Source organism: Micrasema longulum, unplaced genomic scaffold (assembly GCF_059751315.1).
Source record: "Micrasema longulum isolate JH-2025_06_02 unplaced genomic scaffold, ASM5975131v1 h1tg000147l, whole genome shotgun sequence".
In the NCBI taxonomy this organism is placed as follows: Eukaryota; Metazoa; Arthropoda; class Insecta; order Trichoptera; family Brachycentridae; genus Micrasema; species Micrasema longulum.
In genome coordinates this window covers 1,180,782-1,201,662 of record NW_028277353.1, presented here as the reverse complement: position 1 = coordinate 1,201,662, position 20,881 = coordinate 1,180,782, and the positions used below count along the sequence as shown (strand labels likewise).

The 20,881-nt window shown below is 29.7% G+C and overlaps 1 protein-coding gene across 1 annotated transcript in view; it reads right to left on the bottom strand.

Moving 5' to 3' along the window:
• Dyrk2 (Dual-specificity tyrosine phosphorylation-regulated kinase 2) overlaps positions 1 to 20,881 on the bottom strand; it is a 105,790-nt gene that overhangs the window by 57,896 nt on the left and 27,013 nt on the right. The window contains exons 3-4 of the mRNA XM_088242647.1: positions 20,562 to 20,725; positions 396 to 673 (exon numbers count right to left, since the gene is read on the bottom strand). Of these exons, the coding sequence (XP_088098773.1) occupies positions 396 to 673; positions 20,562 to 20,725 (442 nt within the window). The remainder of the gene's footprint in view (positions 1 to 395; positions 674 to 20,561; positions 20,726 to 20,881) is intronic.

Genomic DNA, 20,881 nt, shown 5'->3' with positions numbered 1-20,881 from the left:
GCTTTATTAGGTCGAAAGCAAACCTTTGTGAGTACCCGAGTATCAGTTCATTCGCATGGTGCTGACTAGGTACTTGTTGCCAGAGTTTTATGTTCTACTTCCTGGTCCATGACCTAAGCTCATTACGAAGAGCATATTTGGGCAGCTTACCGTAGGGCTCCGGGCCTATTGGAGCTGTCTCAGCTCGCAGTCTTCCCAATTCATCAGCTGCCTCATTACTGACTTTCAACCTTTCAATGATTGTTGACGGTATGTTTCCATAAAATAAATAAATAATTATTTTTTTGCGTAGAAGCTGAATTCAGCAACCGAATTGGTCGATTAACGGGTGAATTCTTACCTGCATTTTACCTGTGCAACTAGGAGAGACGAACAAACGACAGAAGCTTACTAACCTCATTAACTCAAAGCTGATGCAAAGATGATTCCTGAAGTAGAAATAATCCAGCATATGTATGACATTATGTGCTCCATCCTTGTCCTTGGTCCGCAGGTGGTCCAGAATGCGGACTTCAATGAGGGCCTGGTGGTGGAACCTCTTCTTGTTTCTGATGATCTTGATGGCCACATGCTGGTTGGTGCGGTGGTCCAGCGCCCTTATCACCTGACCGAAACTGCCCTTCCCGATCACTTCCAGGATCTCATAACGGTAGCAAATGTGATCATGAGCAACCTGGGAAGAAGAAAAAAAATCAAATTATTTTAATGTTTTTTAAATAATATTTAGAGATGAAACCGGCAAAGCTTTGCTATTGCCAACACTGTGCGATAAAGACATTTGCATGTCGGACCTTTTATGCCCAGCTAAAATAGACAAAATCGACGTTTCGTTGTCCCATTTTCCACACCTCAAAACTGAACCAATTTTGTTTTTCTTGGACAAAATCTAAAAACGAAATTTTCCGTATTGGTACGTTTCGCGTTATTAAATATAATATTTGTTTACAATGCGCCTAAATATAGCAGATAAAACTGGGTGTTTTTAGCGTTTTTTTTATAGTTCTAGTTCCCATAACAAACAATTTGTCAAAAAAACAAAACAATAACGTAACGCTAATGGTAAGTATCTTTATTATGTTAAAAAAATCACTGCTCTAGTATCATAATCCAGGAAAAAATACGGGAATACGAACGTATGGTGAAAAGTCAGACCGCGTTTCCTCTTAAGATTCAACATTATAAAGTATACTTACAAAACTTTACTTCATAATGCTTTTACGTAACCATAGACTCAGATTCGGTGTTCTAAAAGAAAACCATCGACCTATCATCAATACACATAGATGCACCCTAAGCCCTCTAAAATTACGACACTTAACTAATGCCTGAACGCTCAGTCATGCCCATTGCGTATTTCATTGTTATTCAACCTAAGAAATTATTCTGAATTTAAAGAATGAATTTGGTTGGGATCCAAATAAAACTAATGTTGTTAGTAAACATTCAAATAAAATCTTTTTCGGATATGAAAAAATTACATCCTCTCATTTTTTTAGTAAATACATTCTCATCGAAAGCAACCCTGGTGATGGATGAATAAAAAAATTACACTTCTTTTTTTAAAATTTATATTAAATTAAAGATTTTTTGAACCTTAAAAATCCTAAGCGCAAAACTCATTATTAAATGTATAATAAATATATAGATTAGATGGATATAGATAGAAGATGAAAATGAAAAAGAAAAAGAAAAATATAGTTTTTTACCCACAATATATGTATTCATATTATTTGCCATTTATTTTCTCAAATCAAACGGTCTGGGTAGGTAGAAAGCAACTGCCTTCCGGCAGTATACCCGCCCTTATAGGGATATAAACTGTACATGTCTATAAAGGCTTAAATTAATTAGACACGTTATTATTTTATTTATGACCCAGCAACTGATTATAACATTATAAGTGGTCAAAACAAAATATAGTATTTTTTATCATAATTTAAATTTAATTCCATCAAAAAATATCAGTAGGGAAAATCTATTATCGATGCTAAAATAAAATAATAAATACATTATTAGAACAGGATGAGCCATGTTAGATAAAGACTACGCTACTCAGGGGACACTGCATGTTAAGATAAAAATGCGCTTGTATTATTTAGATCTTCGGGATATAAATATGAATGGATATATTCATGCATATTATTGAACAATGCATACATTGAACACACCGCAAGGACAATCTCTAAGACAGTGTCCCCTTAAAAACAAATTTTTCATTTCCAAACGAAAAAAACTACTAAAGAAACCTCTCTGTAATCTGTTAGTCTTGGCATCTATTTGCAGAAAAAAGATAACCCAGCAGTATATAATATTTACTTCATTGGATTACGGTTTTTTTTTAATCACTGTCTGGAATTAATATGGATACAAAAACAAATACGCGGTAATCATAGAAAATACAGATGTGAACAGTTTACAATCAACGAAGCCATGTATTTATTCGACCGAAAGTTAGCAAGCCAAAATTTTGAAGAATAAATCTAAAGGTGCAATAAAGATATGTATGTAGAAGACAATGCTATAGTATTGTACACTCACGAGCTCATAACAGTTTGTGCAGATTGTGAAAATCCAGTCTCAGTATAATTATTTTTGAAATATGAATATCCAAAAAATTAAAAATCAAATTTTCTAAAACAGACATTTTTACATGCTTAAATCTGACGCTTTTTCATACGAGACAGGGATAAAATAATATCTCTGCAGAGCTTCTTTTAACATAGACATATCAAAGTATGAGGTTCATCTATTCTTTTCACATTTTAAGCTAAGTGACAAGGAATTATTTGCTTGTCCTGTACAGTTTGGAAAATGACAGACATACCCTTTGTCATCCCACTAGCGAATTATTGTTCCCTCACTTGACATGGATTTTTCATTAAGTAGGTGTAAGTTCATTCACGTATATATCCTAATGAAATCACTCTCTCCTTTTATTAAATTAACTCTCAAATGTATGTTTGTAAAATGTATAAAATAAATTATGGAACGAATGACTAAGAAACAAATGACGCTCTTTTTAATCATATTATTAAATAATAGTTTTTGATATTCTCGACTCTAAATATTTTTACGATTTATAATGACTAATAAAAAACTTAAATATTTGTTTTCGGTACCTACAGAAAAACATTGTCTTAAAAAGAATACTCTCAATTTCATAATACAATTAAGTGTTTCTCACTTCAAGCGAAACGTAATAAAAACCTTATAGTAAGCAGACAATCGTTTATTAAAATCTATTGATAAAAATATCCAAGCCAATTTTTTGTTCTTACTTTTAATTTTTATAAAGAGATTGGTATTAAAATATATATTAAAGGTAGCTTGAAAAATATGATCATTCATACACATAGGTACTTACCAAATTATTTTTTTTGTTTAACTAACTTTAAAAATGTAACTGACATAATTTTTTAATCCATCAAATAAGTATCAATGCAATTTGCAGTTCATTCACTTCAATAGCGATAGCCAAAATATTTATATATTTGAATGATTATATAAAACAAACACAGACATTAATTCTCCAGCATGAAATATTTACTCGTAATTCGTAACTCGTTAAAAGTAATGTCTATTTTTCCAAATTGTCTTGGAATTAATGACTTTTGCCAAGGCAAATTCTTCCGGCATGTATGAAAATATGGGTAATGAGACTTACGCAATAGTGAAACCGACGTACTATACAATAAAAGTATCTTCCAATAGCTATTTCGGATCATATCGTACCATCACAATATACAATATACACTCGATTGGGTGATGCGGCATTTTCTCACGATGAAGAAGAGTATCGTAACTAAATGACGGTAGAATCACTTCAATCCGTGCTCAATTTTCGAGAGTCGGTGAAATGGTTTTTGCTCCACGCGCGACTTAGTTCCGAATGCGGTGGTGTAATTTGTCTAGACTGTGCCGCTTCGCACCGAAACAATGAATTAAAGGTGAAAGCGGTCTTAAACATATTGATTAAGAAACCATTAAGTGCTGAAAATATCATTCACCGGAAATGCAAATTTACATAACTTGCCAAAAATATTAGAAGAAAGGTAATGCCAATATTATCTTTGGATAATATCAACAAAAGAGTTTAAATTAGACGGTAAGTTTAAAAAATCTGCCCAACAAAATTGCATGGCATTGTTTTTTTTATGATCATTATGTTCAATGGTTTTTTTTGTTTGTTTGTTAATAGATTATTAAACTAATGCAACTTTTTTATACATATTTTAGCGTATCGTATTATCAGGGCTTTAATTTATCAAAGATATGTGATTTTGAAATTACACCGCCTGTGACGCCTCAAGTTCTCTACGTTGGTTCCCGGTAATCGGAAATCTATCACAACACTCTATTATTAGTTTATTTCGGAGAACTAGTGACGTCGTTCAAAGTAGTTCATTTTTTTTTTTTTTTTTATATTTTCGAAAAACTTTGCTGTACAATTAAATGCCCTATTTTTACCACGCATAAGAAAACATTATTTATAAGCAATTTCCCATTGCACTGAACTTCCTTATCAACGCTATCTTTTTAGCAAGCGCGTCGGATTACCATACAAAAGGTTTCGGTTTGATTCCTGATCGATTTATTAAGACGCACTTGCTTTAAATGTATTATTTTATAAATCTTTTATTATTTCAATACATGTATAGTCCAATTACCGGCTTTCTCAAAATTATTGATTTTTTTTTAAATGTCGAATATGACTAAATAAAATTAAGATATTATACTTTATGTGTTATGTATATAAGTGTAACCGCAGGAATAATGCAAGGATAACTGCAGTATGTTCGCTAAAATGAAAAATGGTAAAAAACATACTTAATTTTTTATGTTGAGTAAAATATTTTTTTTTTTAAATACGTCGTAAATATCATACCTTTAGTGCAAGTACAAGTAAATATTAGACATGTTAACAACACCCGGATTAAAAAAAATATGTCTTTCACATTTAATTGTTTCGTTATAAAAACGGTGGAATGAAATTAACAACAAAAAGTAATTGGCAGATAAATTATTACGCGTAAAAAGTATCACGAATTCTCGCTATCGAATGTGTTGTTGTGTTTGTTGTTTTACAATCATTACGATTACTTTATTTTATAGTTCCGTGGTTAGATTTACTTCTTTTAGTTTTATTTTGTATTTGTTCTTGAAGTTTTTTTTTGATAAAGTATAAATATTACTAAATGTTATTAAATAATTGTAAAAAAACACTGACCGACTTTTCTTTGTGTACCGGTTACGAGACGTACCAGTCTCTTCGTCAGGACACCAATTAAACCAACATGAAATTTTTAGTTTTGAATTCCAGTGAAAACAGTCCATTTCATTGGCCAAGGCCTTAATACTTTACGATTCATGTAAATTTCGAACTTTGTTTCTGACCGTTTAAATGTAAATAGAACATCGTCACGAATCTTGAAGTCAGAATTATCAAGGCCAAATATGTAGCGTTTTTGTAGATATATTTTTGTAGTTATGTATGAAAACGTTTTTCCCTGATTTTGAAAGTAAAATTATTTTTTCTTTATCCATTTCATATATTTCTATCGGTATTCGTAGTATTAAATATTTCCCTATTGATTTCACGACTTTTGCTGTGAAATATTAGCTTTAATTTAAAAGATTCTGGAAACTTGTAAAAACAACGAGCATATAACATTATATATTTAAATGAAACTACAATTTATTTCGCATTATCATGTTAGTGTTATTCGTAATTAAAAATACTAATAAAGAAATTCGGTGTTTTTTTTTCATATTTTTGTATTTCTTAAAAGACTTTTAAACTAAGACAATTTTTATTTTTTTTATTTTCATATATGGTATTATCAGCGCTACGATTTTTTTAAAGTTTTGTATTTCTGAAATAACTCCGCATGTGACGTCTATTGCTTATTCTTGATCAGTTCTCATCGGTTCATTGACGGCAAGCAAACCGGAAATCTTCCGCAACTCTTTTATCATTGGTTGATTTATATAAAACAGTGACGTCATTTGAAGTAATTCATTTTAATTGAAATATTTGATATTTTTTTCGTATATTTTCAGGAAACTGCGATACAATTTAATGCTCCAATTTTTACCGCGCGCAAGCAAGCATTTATTGTATCCAATTTCCCGTAGGGCTTAACTTCCTTATTAAATGTGTCCTCGGATGAGGATATCTCATGAAGATCATTTAATTACTATGAAAAGTATATTTGACTGTTTTAAGAATAATAAAATAAAAGTTACTAACGCATAAATTGTGAACGAACTGTATTGATTCTGAAAACATAAAATTGCTTATTTTATGAAATGAATTAATACGGAAGAATTGAATTAATTATTATGAAACGAATTAAATCTGAGAAAAATATATGAAAATTGTACAATATCGTGCTAGATATGTTTCCTTTTTTTTTTGACAAAGCTAAATTCATTTTATTTATGAAAACTCTATTTTTAAGAAATGTGTTATTCATTAGGAATATAATTCGATTACCTAGGAATATTATTTTAAATAATATAATTTTACGGCTTCATGGTATTATGGTCCACGCGTTTTCCTGCCATGCGAAAGGTCTCGGGATCGATTTCCGTCATGGTTTATATTCAAAGGGGTGTTTTTACACTATAATATTTCATAGTCCATGGACTGGTACCTGAAGCGTAAGACTGATCATCTTACCTTCATTTAACAATATACCAATGTTGTGTTCTATGCATTATTAGGTACGGAAAGGGAATGATAATGATGATTATATAATACCTAACAGCAAATATGTAAATGTATTCTTGTGTTGATATTTCGATAAAGATGGAAAAAAAATGTGTATAGAGAATATAATAGGTAAAAGTCTAAGCATTTCAAGTATTTACGACTTGTTTACGACTTAGATGGTTGACGTGATCACTTTACGTACTTTATTTCATCCATATTACCTACATCTATTATATTTTTTGAAATAAAGTATCTTCTAAATGTTTTTCATATATCGTAAGGGAAAGTAGCCTATATCGTACTGCTTTCGGCAAATTTCTCAATAATTGTACTTATATGTATTTTATTTATTACATAAAAAATAATTTCAGATGTTTTACTAAATGACAAGTGGGGTTTCTTAGCACTTTACCGAGGTATTCCAATCGATACAATTTAAGTAACTAGTTGGTTTAATTGTACTTGAATCCAATCAAAAGTGTAAAATAATGCTTAATTTTAAATAAAAAAAGTTTTAAACGGTTTTCATTGGCAAAGGGCGTGTATATTTCCAAAATGTTATGGGCATTTAATTTGCTCTTGTATTTTTTCCTAATTTAATTATCAACTTTAATTAAATATTTTTTTGCAATACATGTATTTTTTTTCTTTTATATTTCTTATATTTAGATTCTTTACTCTTACTCATTTTTTTTAATGCAATATTCAATATAATAAAATAAATAAAACAATTTTGTTTTTAACCACTAATTTTTATTTTTCACCGACCGGTTTCAAAGCAAACAAGCTTCTTTGTCAAGGTTTACGTAACTAATGAATTGATTCCTTTTTATTTTATTTCTATCATGTTCACTAAATACTACACGTGGACCCAATAAATCAAGTGGTTTTGTCTTACACGGGTGGTAATCTGATATCATTATTTTCGAAGTAAGACAGGAGAGGACTAAAAAAAAATATTGTTTATTTGGTTATTAATTATTGTTTTCTTATTATGAATCGCTTTTTTAATTTCTAAGATTTCTAAGTTGTCTTATTTTAATATTTTATTTTCAACATATTCAATTTTTATTTTATATGATTTTTTCAAAATATATTTGTATATGCATCTACACAATAAATTTCATAACGTAGGTATTATAGTTTTGGTATACTCACGCACAGACTATGCCTGTGTGGGTTTTTTGTATTCATATAAAGTGATATATTATTTAATAAAAAATGTACCAAATGTAAACGAGAAATTTAAAAGAAAAAAAACCATAATTATTATTGAAATGAAATATTCAGTGGAGAACCAAAAAAAAGTGCTGTTTGACCGACATAATAATCCAAATATACCTATAATAGCACCCACAAATTTTACTCATCATAACAAAGGATTTTTACGAAAGAACTCAAAAAAATACATGAAAACTTTCACTTTATTTAGTATCAAGTTTTTACCTTTTTTGCGGATATACGACATGAAATTAGTAGCGTGTTTGCTAATTTTGACAATACTTTTTTATTTGATCAAAATATGGTAATTAATTTAAACCATTACCTCAATATGCGATGTGGTACAATTTAGGCGGTGGTACGATAAAGGCTACTTTCTCTTACAAATATGTAAAAATATATTTGTATTTCAAATTATTTAAAAGGGGGGTTGGATTCAAACATTCTTGACAAATTTGTATTCAAGACATTAACAAGGCATCTATATAAAAGCATCGCTAGGACTTCGTATTGCAATAAGACCTTGGTTTACTTATCCATTAGTAAAACGATTGCGATAAATTTCTTCCTTAAAAAACTGTTTTAAATTTTGGCGCAGTACCAAACCGTTTGAAATGGACCAGTAGAATATTTTACAAGGGTTTTACATAATGTATGGGCGCAGTGTCTAGAAAAATAAGAGTGGCATACTCCAAAGTAAAATTTCAAATTAAAGTACCTGCCTACATAACATGTAAATATTATTGTAAAAATCGCTAACCGGAAAACTGTAATTGAATATTAAAAGTCAATTTGACAATTAGTTGGACGGATAACTGGCGTCGTAGGTTCGATTCCCGCCAGTTGCATAATGTATAGGCGCAGTGTCTAGAAAAATAAGAGTGGCATACTCCAAAGTAAAATTTCAAATTAAAGTACCTGCCTACATAACATGTAAATATTATTGTAAAACTCGCTTACCGGAAAACTGTAATTGAATATTAAAAGTCAATTTGACAATTAGTTGGACGGATAACTGGCGTCGTAGGTTCGATTCCCGCCAGTTGCAAGAACGAAAAGTAAGATTTTTATTTTTCTCAATTAGTCTGAGTATCGTAATGCATTTTTTAAACTTTCCTTCCAAGTCTTATCTTTCCAACCTGCTGACAAGCCTCTAAAAAAGAAGCATAGGGCGTTATTCCCTTTTAAAAAAGTTTTTTTTAAATACTAAATTCTATTTCATTGATTGCAATCGATTTTCTTTCTTCTAAAATAGGCAACCATTAATTTAATCTTTTTGCATTGTCGAGAAAAAGAGGCGACTATTAAATGTATTTCAAAATATTTTTTTATTAGTTTACACGGTACAAATGCCTTTTATAAACATATACAAATATATATGCATTAAACATTACAGTGTTCTATACAAAACTATAAAAAAACAGAGTAGTTATACATGTTACATAGTTTTTAAAATGATATTAATATGTTGTATTATATTACAATACTATATGCGGTACATTTTTACTTTACATACTTAGGTAAACAAAAATAAAGATAACGCAATAAATTACTATAAATAGCTAAAATCATTCTTAATTCTTAATTTGTTAGTATTATTGCAATGCCTTTATATTAAATACAAACTGTCTTGTGTTAAGACCTCAAGAGTTCATTGTACTTTTTTTAAATGTAATAATTCAAATTAACCTATTTGAAAAATAAAGTTGCAAAAATCTAGTCATACACATATTTGTATTTATTGTATTTATACATTTCTTTTTCTCGTTTAAAAATGAACATAAATATTTAAACAGTAGCTAGATGCCGAAAGTATTTTTTAGTAACAGCATTTTTAAACTTCATTTGGCTATTGTGAAAAATGTCAGTACAAGTGATCTGGTAGGCTAGGCTATGCAATCTTAAAAAAGGTGAATTAATGGCATAATTTGTTGCGCCAATATCTATATAAAATAGCACGTTATGTCTAGTAGCCCTAACAGATATTCGGAATTGAATCATATTTACTATCAATGTATGTATTGTCGAGTAGAAATAGGCAGCTATTAAATCTATGTATCGTCGAGTAAAAGCACAACTACATGTCAAAGACTTTTATGTATTTTCTGCTAACCGCGGCTCCAAGCTATGTTGTTCATAATTAGCTTCGGTAAAACTCTGCGCACTACTTTTTTCACCTCGCCATTACTGAGAAGTAGTAACATCCCCACCTGGAGCAGTCAATTCCCCTTCCACCAGTCTCCCTCCCCCTCTCAGCATCCTTCCCCAAAACTTTATTCATTTTCAGTTTCCATAAAAGTGTCACGATGTTTTTAATGAGCAATTTATTTTTTATTTAGAAGCTACTCTAACTTTGAGATGCTATGTCTCGTTTTTTTTACTTTTGATATTTTCTAATCATAAAGTATCTCTTCATATCTTTAATTTATTTCTTAAACACTCATTATTTATGATACTTTGTATTAATTCATGAGTTTTTAACTGAAATAATAACACAAATTAATCGTTTAAAATTGTGTATTTTTACAAATCAGTTAAATGCAAAGAGAACCTATTTATTTTATCAATTAGTAAAAAGAAAAGAAACTTATATGTTGTTGTTTTTTTCATTTTTTTATTTTGTTTATTCAAATTTATATACAAGCATTAACAACATCTAAATAACGCCAAACTAATCATAAATAAAAGTTTATCGGCGGAATTCTAATAAAATAAAAATAAAGATAAAAAAACAAATGAACAAAAAAAAACTTAAGTACTAAAAATTTAAAAAAGAATACCATAAAGTTTCGATTTTCGATAAGGAAGTTCTAAAATCGTCTGCTTCTTTGCTTGAACCTGGTAGAGTTCTTTACTTCGACAGGAAGCTTGTTAAATATAGTTTTCACCATTTACAATTATTATCTCAAGAACTTCTTAACTCTTAAGAACTTCTTTACTCTTAAACAGAAGACCGTAAATATAAATTTACTTCTGTTTAAAAATTTTATATTATAAATAAAATCATTATTTATAGAAAGTACGCTTTTGCAATCAAACCATCGGCATCGCTCAATGTTATACAATTTAGCATAAATACAGTAAAAATCAATTCTGCTTAATTGTTATAAATTGCCATAGATTTATAAAATATATTATAACTTGTTATTTTTACGAAAGAATTAAATATGATTTTTATTATTTATAAGGAGTCAACATATACAAGTATAAATATTCAACAAGTATAACCATTAGTCATAGTCAAGTCGAGCATAATTATTAGTCATGCAAGTATAATTATTAGTACTATATTATTTAAAAAAAAAAAAAATGAAATTTCTAATTCAAAATATTTAAAACACGTATTTTTTTTATAATGCATGTTTTCTCATTTTTACGTGGCTTTCAGAGTTGATTTTCTTTAATCAAGTAGACTTAACAATTATGATAAATAAATCGCAATACAAACGCATATTTTATTTATTGATTGAAAGAAAATTATACGACTTTATTAAAAAGTAAATCGAATTTTTCATGAATGTAATAATGTTAATAAAAAAGCTAATATATAAGCTTCGTAACAGTAGGTAGCAATTAAAAGTTTTTGTTTTCATTTTAGTACATGCTATCAATTATATTTATTTATTTATTGGAGAATTCATATAGTCTTTATATAAAACAAGGTACAAAAGAACAATTAAAAAAAGTAAGACTAATTACAGATTTCACACTAATTTATTATGAATGGAGGAGGAGAGGGGAAAAATTATTGAATTCTAAAAAAGTAAAATTATAATATTCAATTAAAAATACATAAAAGGGAGAAGACATTGTATGGCTCCAACTCTACTTTCCTCCCTCTCTCTCTGCTTCCATGAACATTTAAATTTCTTTGTAAAAATTCACAACCAACAATAATTTATTAGATGCAGGTAGTAGATGTTTATATGAATAAGTTTAAATTGAGAGTTGAAATCAAAAGTCAAAATTAAAATTAAAATCAAAAGTAAAAGTAAAAGTAAAAGTAAAAGTTAAAGTTAAAATTAAAATAAAAATTTAAAGTTTGAATTAAAATTAAATTAAAAGTTTGTATTAAAAGTTGAAATTTAAAGTTAAAATTAAGAATTAAAATCAAAAAGTTAAAATTGAAAGATAAAATTTAAAATCAAATTAAAAGTTAAAAGTCAAGCAGGAGATAAATTTAAAATGTCCTTAACAGATTTGATAAAAATATGGTATTTACAATGTTATATGTCGATGTCACTAAAACTGTCATTATAGGTAATCTGTATTCTTCGAAGAGTGCTATTTTTCAAATAATTAGTCATTGAGTTAGGAATGTCGAATAGATTGACGAGTTCTACGGACAGGGACTCGATATGAAATGCCTCTAACAATTTCTGGGCTATCAATTATAATTATTTGACAATGATTATGAACAATAATAAACAAATAGTCTGTAACCAATGCGTATGTGACTTAGCTACATACTCGAGTACCTAAAATATAATTCTAAAAAAGGTCACGTAACGAATGCGTGACTTGAAATGTTTCGTATAATATAAATACGATAATGTGTTGTGTATCACATGCGAGTCCCCGTGAGAACTCAATTTAATTAGTGCTGACATGTAGTGGGAGTTGAAGACTTTCAACAACTATTAATATCCTAAATCTCATACTCTATGTACGTATTGACTTGTATGTTGTATGTATAACAGTAAAGGCTTTTTCACTACCTAGGCTAATGGACAGATAGGGTAGAAAACTATGACGTCATTAACCCTGGCCTTTTATTATTCCTGACATTCGATTTAAATGCAAACAGACAGTTTTATTTCTACCCTCAGCAATAAATCAATAGGGATAGTATTTTAAATAGCATTTTTATGAAATAATTAGCATTTTCAACAAAACCACACTGATTCAGTGATAATGCAATGCATGTTAACCAAAGATATGTTAAATTATTTCTCATTCTATTGTGTTATCGGCCTCAAAAGCGTAATGGTCAGCGCGTTTGCCTACCAAGCAAAAGGTCTCGGGTTCGATTCCTGACATAGTTGATATGAAAAGTTACTTAAAAGAGTGTTTTCACACCAGAGTATTTCATAGTCCTTGGAGTAGTACCTGAAGCGTAAGACTGATTATCTTATCTTCATGTGACCATAAAAAATGATCAAGATACGCTGCGATTGGTGTATCAATGCAACGCCCTATGCACAATTAGGTGCGTAAAAGGAGAGATGATATGTTCTAAATATTACATTAGACTTGGCAGTTTCTAAATAATTACGCTTTTTTTATTGAATATTATTCACAAATGTTTTGATTCCTTGATTAATATGTTTTTTTTCGATTTAATTTTCTGACATCATGATATTATCTTAGTGCAAAATATTATATTTACATTTTTTAATTATATTAATTAATTATATTTTTAACAGTCTTTTAGTATTTCCAAGTCGTTCATTTAAAGGCTGCATTTCAAAAATTTATAAATTTATTTTTAAATTTCTGTTTACTTGGACGCGTGTATATTTTTTTTTTTCTCCCTTCGTGTAAAAGGAACAAAGTGACGTTTATTTGAATACAATAGAATGAATTATTTTCAATTATGAATTTAAAATGTACCTTTTATAAACTCATATTCCTTAACTGGAATGACCCGTGCCGAAGGAAATATTTTCCTGCTGGATAAACAATATTACTAGATTAACAATATTTTGAGTTTGTCCAAATTTTCGTAGACAAAGACTGGATTCAACTCCCTGGGGAGCTGTTTATATTAACATATTACAACAGAGAAGAAGAACATTTAGAGGGAGTTGAATCCAGTCCTTGTCTACAAAAATTTGGACAAACTCAAAATATTGTTGATAAATTACCTGGTCCATGAAGAAGTATAGAAATTGAAAAAATAATATTTTCAGGCGTTGCCAAGTATGTAGGTGAAATAATTCAATTAGATGAATCTCACCCGCATAAATAAAGGTTTCAGCTCTTTAACTTCACAAACATCAACAGATGAAATAATTGAAGGAATATAGATGTTCAAATATAGGCAGAATGGTGAATGTAACACAGTGTGTAAAGTGGCCACTTAAACCAGCCATTGACAGGTCATAAGCCCTGTAGATGCCTGGACTTCTATATTACCTTCTCTTAAATGTTCTTCATCTCTGTTGTAATATGTTAATTACTAGATTAATTTATAATCGGGTTGTGGTCCCGTGGCTAGTGTCTCGGACTCACGGATCAAAGGTCCGTGGTTCGAATCCCACTCTAACCCAACTTGATTTCCATTTTTAATAGTTAGAGTTAGTAATAGAGTTATTTACAACTTGTTGAAAATGGCCCTAAAATTAAATATTTGCGTAAATTATAAGAACGCAAATATTTCATTTAAAAAAAAAATTAATAAAAAATTATCGCAATTACTCTTAGTACATAACGGATATTAGTGATATCTCAGTAATAGGGAAATATCACGTTTTTTCTTACATTTTTAAAGTTATAAAAGTCTACTCTCTTAGTAAAAAAATTTTTTTTTGCTTATTATTAGTACCATAAAAAATATTTTTAAATTTGTAATTTTGAATTCCCGCAAAACGGTTCTTCCATTGGCCACGCCCCAAGTATGTCACGATTCATGATTATTTGTTCCTGGCCATTGAAATTTGTTAAGAAAATTATCACGAATCTTGACATCACAACTCCCATGACCCAACACGTCGCGTTTTTCTAGCATCGTATTTTTATTAAATTTATCTTTTGGATTTATGTATGAAAACATTTTTCCACACTATCCATATTGATTTCAAAAATTCAATTAATTATTCTAAATCCATTTCGTATATTTTTATCGGTATTCGTAGTATGTGATATTTACCAATTACGAAGAGACGGGTTCGTCTCGAAACCGGTAGACATAAAAAGTCGGTAAATGGTTAATAACAATATTTACTAACATTAAACTCAAATGTTTATTGCACATGACTACCTTCGAAATGAAATAGTCAGCCACGACATGCATTTACTTTACATATTATGTAGAATACAATTTTATCCGAAGTATACGCATTAGTTTAATTATATTAGTTTTATATACAGCTGAGAAAATGTTTTTTTGTTGAAAAATCAGAGAAAAGGGTATTTTTTTATCCGTTTATTTATAATCGAATAACCCGGTTAGACTTTATTTTCAAGGCTTGTCAGGAGGTGAAAAATAAAGAATAAAATATAAAGAAATTATCAAAAATACACTACAGTAGTAAACTGTTCTATCGTGAACACATTGATAATATTGAAAACAAATCTCTCAAACTTCTTGGTTTTATCAATAAAATGACGACAGAGTTCAAAAATATTCATATGTACTATCAAAACTTTGTATTTTTTACTAGTTCGACCCCATCTAGAATATGCTTCTTCAATTTGTTCTCTTTTCTATAGGACTCATATTGTCTATCTCGAGTCTGTCCAATACCGTTTTCTAAGAAAAGTGGCATAGTTGCTCGGATTGCAAATAAATAATTACTCCTATTTTGTAATAGAGCAATCTCTTAATCTGTCTTCATTGGAGAACTGAGATGGATCTTATTTGCATATTCAAAATACTTAATGTGTGATGTCCCATCTCTGTTGCAACCATTCATGTTTCTAACTACGAGTATGTCACCAGAAGTCAAAAACTGCTATATATTAAATCTTCAAATAGCAACTTTTGTTTTTATACCCCAATGTCCAGAATGCGTAGACAAGTCAATTCGTCACAGAACTTGGAATTATTGGATAGATCTTCCGGCTTTTCGTGGATCTCTTCGCCATTGCAGGATAAACATGGATTGACATGGTTTGGTTCGAAGTCATATATGTTTATCTTGTTTATGAATATATTGATTACCATTATTTTATTGTACTTTTTTGTCTTTTATACATAGTGTTAAGTTTTTTGCATAAAAGTTCTTAATTTAAATTCTTACTGATTTTGGTGCGTGCAACACCAGAGTATTGTTACTCTGGTGGGTACTAATAGCATAGTATATAAAGACAGCACAAGGGCTATAATCTCTCTCTATTTCGTTTTTTCTCGAAGTCTTCGGTCGTCACGGAGCGCACTGTGCTTTAAAATAAATTGTATACAATCCACTATTATCAAGATCTTTTATTCAGAAAAGATCACCGTCATATTTATTGAATTGGCTACAACCACCAGCACACATTTTCCACATGGTTTTAGGTTCTTTTTGTTCAGTTTCTTGTACGTATGTTTCTTCATATGACTGTTGTTATTGGCTTAAGCCGAATATACGATAAACAAATAAACCGCGACACCCCAGTTAAGTTATGAAAAAATTCTGTCTTTTCTTTTTGAAAAACATGTATTTTTTACTCAATACAATAACATAATTAGAAAACACTTAGCAGGGTTGCTTTATTGAAAAAAGAAAACATACAGAGGAAAATACTTCAAATCCTTTTCTTCACGTTTTTGCAAAGCAAATTCAGGCACGAATAAAAACATTAACATATTTGTTTTTTGATTATACAAACATAAAGAAAGTTTTAATTAATTTACGAATTTATTATGCTAAAGATATGAACTAATCGATTCTCGTTTAGAATGTTTGAACATGTTTTATGTTTAATGTATTGCTAAAATAGAGAGCTATAAATTTCACGTCTTTAGTAATTGGTGATTTCAATTAAAATCCAATTCTGAATGTAACTATGATTTCACATAAATGTACCGAAAATTTATTATTAAATTAAGTTTATTTTAACAATAAATAATTTACATTTAATAATTCTTGTCTTAACTACTCTCACAACAAGAAAAAAAATGAAGTTGTTTCAATTTATATGGTGACAAATAACGTATTTTTTGTAAAACAATAATATTATATGCAAATTCAAAAAAACAGAGGTAGAAAGAAAAATAAAACAAGCGTTGCTTAAACTAAGTAACATAATAAAAATATGAGTTATACGTATTAAGATTTAATAAGAAACATTACTCATTTTTATTCTTATAAAAATTATGGTATGATTAATTAGTTACGTAATTTATTTTCGTGTTTAACAACGGATTACTAATTAGATATAAGTTATGAGTCTTTTAACAACCCGTGTTCATAGTCTTGTTACATTTTGGAAAGTTTTTGAAACACTGAAAATTATTAATGGCTTCTAGGAGGAAAGTGTCTTTTCACAATGTGCTGGTGTGATTTATCATAACAAAGTCTAGAAGAGGTAATAATAGTTGGTCATTATTAATGAGCGACTTTTGTCAAGTGAGTTACGCAAATAACTGTTAATAGTTTCTAAGGTAGTTTTAAATATATTTGCTTGGCAATACGTGCAAAGAAAAGAGTTGTGACATACCAAGCGTACGATTCATGAATATTTTATTTACATTTATAAAAGAAAGAAGCGTCAACCTAAATACAAACCTACAGAGAGAACATATTTTAACATTTTCCTCACTAATACCCGTATGCAGAGACAAACCTTAAGGTGAGGAAAGTACATTCTAATCTCATATGCAGATAATAATCCGAAGGTGAAGACAATAGAATGTACTTTCCTCACCTTAAGGTTAGTCTCTGCATACGGGTATAAGCATCCGAAAATTGCACATAATTCGAACGGGAAGACCAAATGACCCAAGCGCCTACTGGTATTTAGCGTCACGAGAATAAAAAATTGGAAGTTTTTATGATCGTGCAATAATTTATTCATATTTTCACGTACACATATTTTACTCATTCGTGTATTTTATTCATTTTTGTTAGTTTGCCGAATGCTAATGTACGGAAAGTGAAATTGACCCTTGTATTAATTACGTCTTTTTTTAGTTTTAATATTAAACGATTTGAAATTTTAAAAACAAAAACAGTAAAATGCTTCTGTTTCTTTTTTCACGAATACTAAAAATATAGGGCAAATTGCTTTAATAATACTCGAGTTATCGAATAAAAATCGGTCTATGGGGGGTTCGAATTCCCCTTCAGTCCGGCTAGGTTAACATACTTTTTTTTTCTAAATTGTTTATTTATTCTGGCAATACGCAGTAAGGAAATCATTATTTTATAATACACAGATAAAAATTGACTTCATAATTTCATATTACTTTATTTATTGAACATTGTCAGCGATACAGCCTTTGATCGCTTGATATTTTTGCGATCCATATTAAATTATTGCATGGTAAAAATAATTGATTAAATTTAACTATTTTTTTATTTTAATTTCACAAAAAAATTTCAACGGTTTCACTTCTTTGACAGACATTGTTACAGAGATAGACGGCATGCTATCTCCGCGGAACAATGATTTCCCCCACCACCGCGCGCGGTTGCATTGTCCTAGTTTGAACGCGTACGGACACGACCTTATGACGCGTGCGTGTTACTCCCACGTATTTTTTCTGCCGAAAATGGAGGCAGAAAAAAAATACTTTTACTTAATTCGTTCTTTAACAATCCCAATACATATTAGCACAAAATAAATAGTATGATTCGTGAACTCACTCGTAAAAAACGCGGTCGTGAATTCATTTTCGCAGCGCTCACGTGTGAACTTCAGCCAAATGTTCGTATTGTTCCAGCGTTCTGTGGCCTTATTCTGTTACTAATTCGTTTCGTAAATTCATTCGTATCGTATGAGAGGGAAAGAGGGCGAAATCTGATTTTTAATGCGTTATATAGAAATCTCCACCAAAAACGGAAAATTAGTTATTGATGCCAAAATAAACTATACATAAAACCTTACCTTCCTAAATAATAGCGTAATTTACAACCGTCTCTTAATCTTGCAAAAACTAATTTCAATTATACTCCTTTACACCGCAAACTTAGCATTCTGCATTGAGTTAGTGAAGCATAATTAGAAATCTCACAATTCTTTATTCAAAGTGTTTCGCAAATATCTCAGTAACTCCTTCAATGGAGAGCTTGCTTCTTCTTATACCCTCATATGACGAACGAACGAACTTACGAAGCGAAATTGTGATAGAATAAGCCTGTTGTCCTGCGCGATCGAGGCTGTTCACGGAGCTGGCATAAGACAATGTCGTCATATCTATCGTATTGTCCACATGTAAACGATACTTAAATGTTACGAGTATCATGAAGAATATCACGACTGCTTATTCAAAATCATATTTTGTCTAAATTTAATTAAATATTAAAATACAACTGAACTAAACGTGTTTTAATGACGAAAAACAAATTTTTGTGGTTAAAAATTAATGTACCGTCGCTAATCAATGCGCTGTTAAGTTCAATAAATTTTATTTTATTTTTTTGTAATAGTAATAAAACGTAAAACTTCATTTTTATTGTGTAACTTAGATTTTCAAACTACTTAAAAACATCTACGCGGGTGTTATAATATGCAATTTCAATTGTAACTCAAATTGTGGTTACTTGTGCATTTATTTATTTTGTATTAAATTTTAAATAGACATATAAAAACTAATGTAAAATTGGGCTTTCTAACATGTAAACTGTAGTGGACTAACGAATCAGAGGTCTGAGGTTTGAATCTCGTTCTACCAGAACTTGATTTCTATTTTCTAGCACGGATATTTACGACTATTTAATATAGTTTAAAAATATTTTCTTATTCTTTGAAGTGGGTGTCAGTGCTATATAACCTCCTGACGTCACTGCGACCTGAGAAGGTCTATTGATATGGTTCCGCGTAATTAGTTTTCGCCCTCCAAGCCCAGGTATTTAAAGAACCTGGCTACTGAGTAGAGGGCGAGAGTTCTTATATTGCTAAATCCAAAAATACAACTATTCGGTAAACATAAAAGTTCTCTAATTATCTCTTATACCTTTGCATTTAATTGATTCCACTGTATTTATTTTATTTTATTTTATTTCATTTTATTTTATTTTATTTGGGAAATCAACAGTTCTACATACATATTTTTAGTAAACAAACAGATATAGTGTATAAACTCAGAACTAATAACAGATTTCCACATAGTATACAAAGTTAGTAAAGAAAATATATTACATATCAAATAAATACATATAATTTATACATATAAAAATGTTATTTTCATGTACTCGTAAATATTATTCAATAATCAAAGATTTTTTTTGTATTTATTTTAAGAACATTAAGTTACTGTAAATTAGGCGGGATTAGGACAAGAATGCTTAAAGAGAGGATAAGGAGGGGAAGGGAGATGTACATATTTATTATTATAATGTCTACTAAGTTACATAATGCGTTTTTAGTGTAAAAAAACAGTGCATTTTAGTAGAAGAGTGTTTCTTTTTGTTCGGAAGTTCTAAAGGAAACGGAGCATTCTATGCGTTTTAAATTGACTCATATTAGGTCATAGTTAACAAGTAAAGTGTATGACAGTTCTACTTAGTGCTCTCATTTTACCTATTTAAGCAAAATTTACAAAACTTCATTTTACGTTCAATTAAGAATAAAAAGAATTTGATTGGATTTGAAAATCAAATGAAATCTGAAAAATTACATTACTTTTTTCAATAATTATTTTTCTGTTGCCACAGCGAAGCCTTGAAAAATATTAAAATACATTTTAAAGACCCCTGTGTTAACAAAACGTACTGTCGAATGATTATATCTTGATCATATTCAAAATTATGTTTACCTTATTGTAGCTTCCGTTGTCATCATCATAACCCGAATTGAGTGGCGCTCCAGGCCTGCCCAGCACCTTGGCAGAGTCTAGCCCCAGGTACCACACTTCGGGGAACTTATCCACTTCCGCCCTCTCATATTCAGTCAGTCTACTACCGTACACTTTGAGGACCTCTGGGAAAGAGTAAAACATAAAAATTAATTAAAACATTTATAACAGATGTGAATGCGTAAGGGCCAGTTACACAAACAAACAATAATCATCTATGATCGCGCTTTCGTTAAATGGGCAAAACGATTTGTTCTGTCTTACATTTTTTATGCAACCAA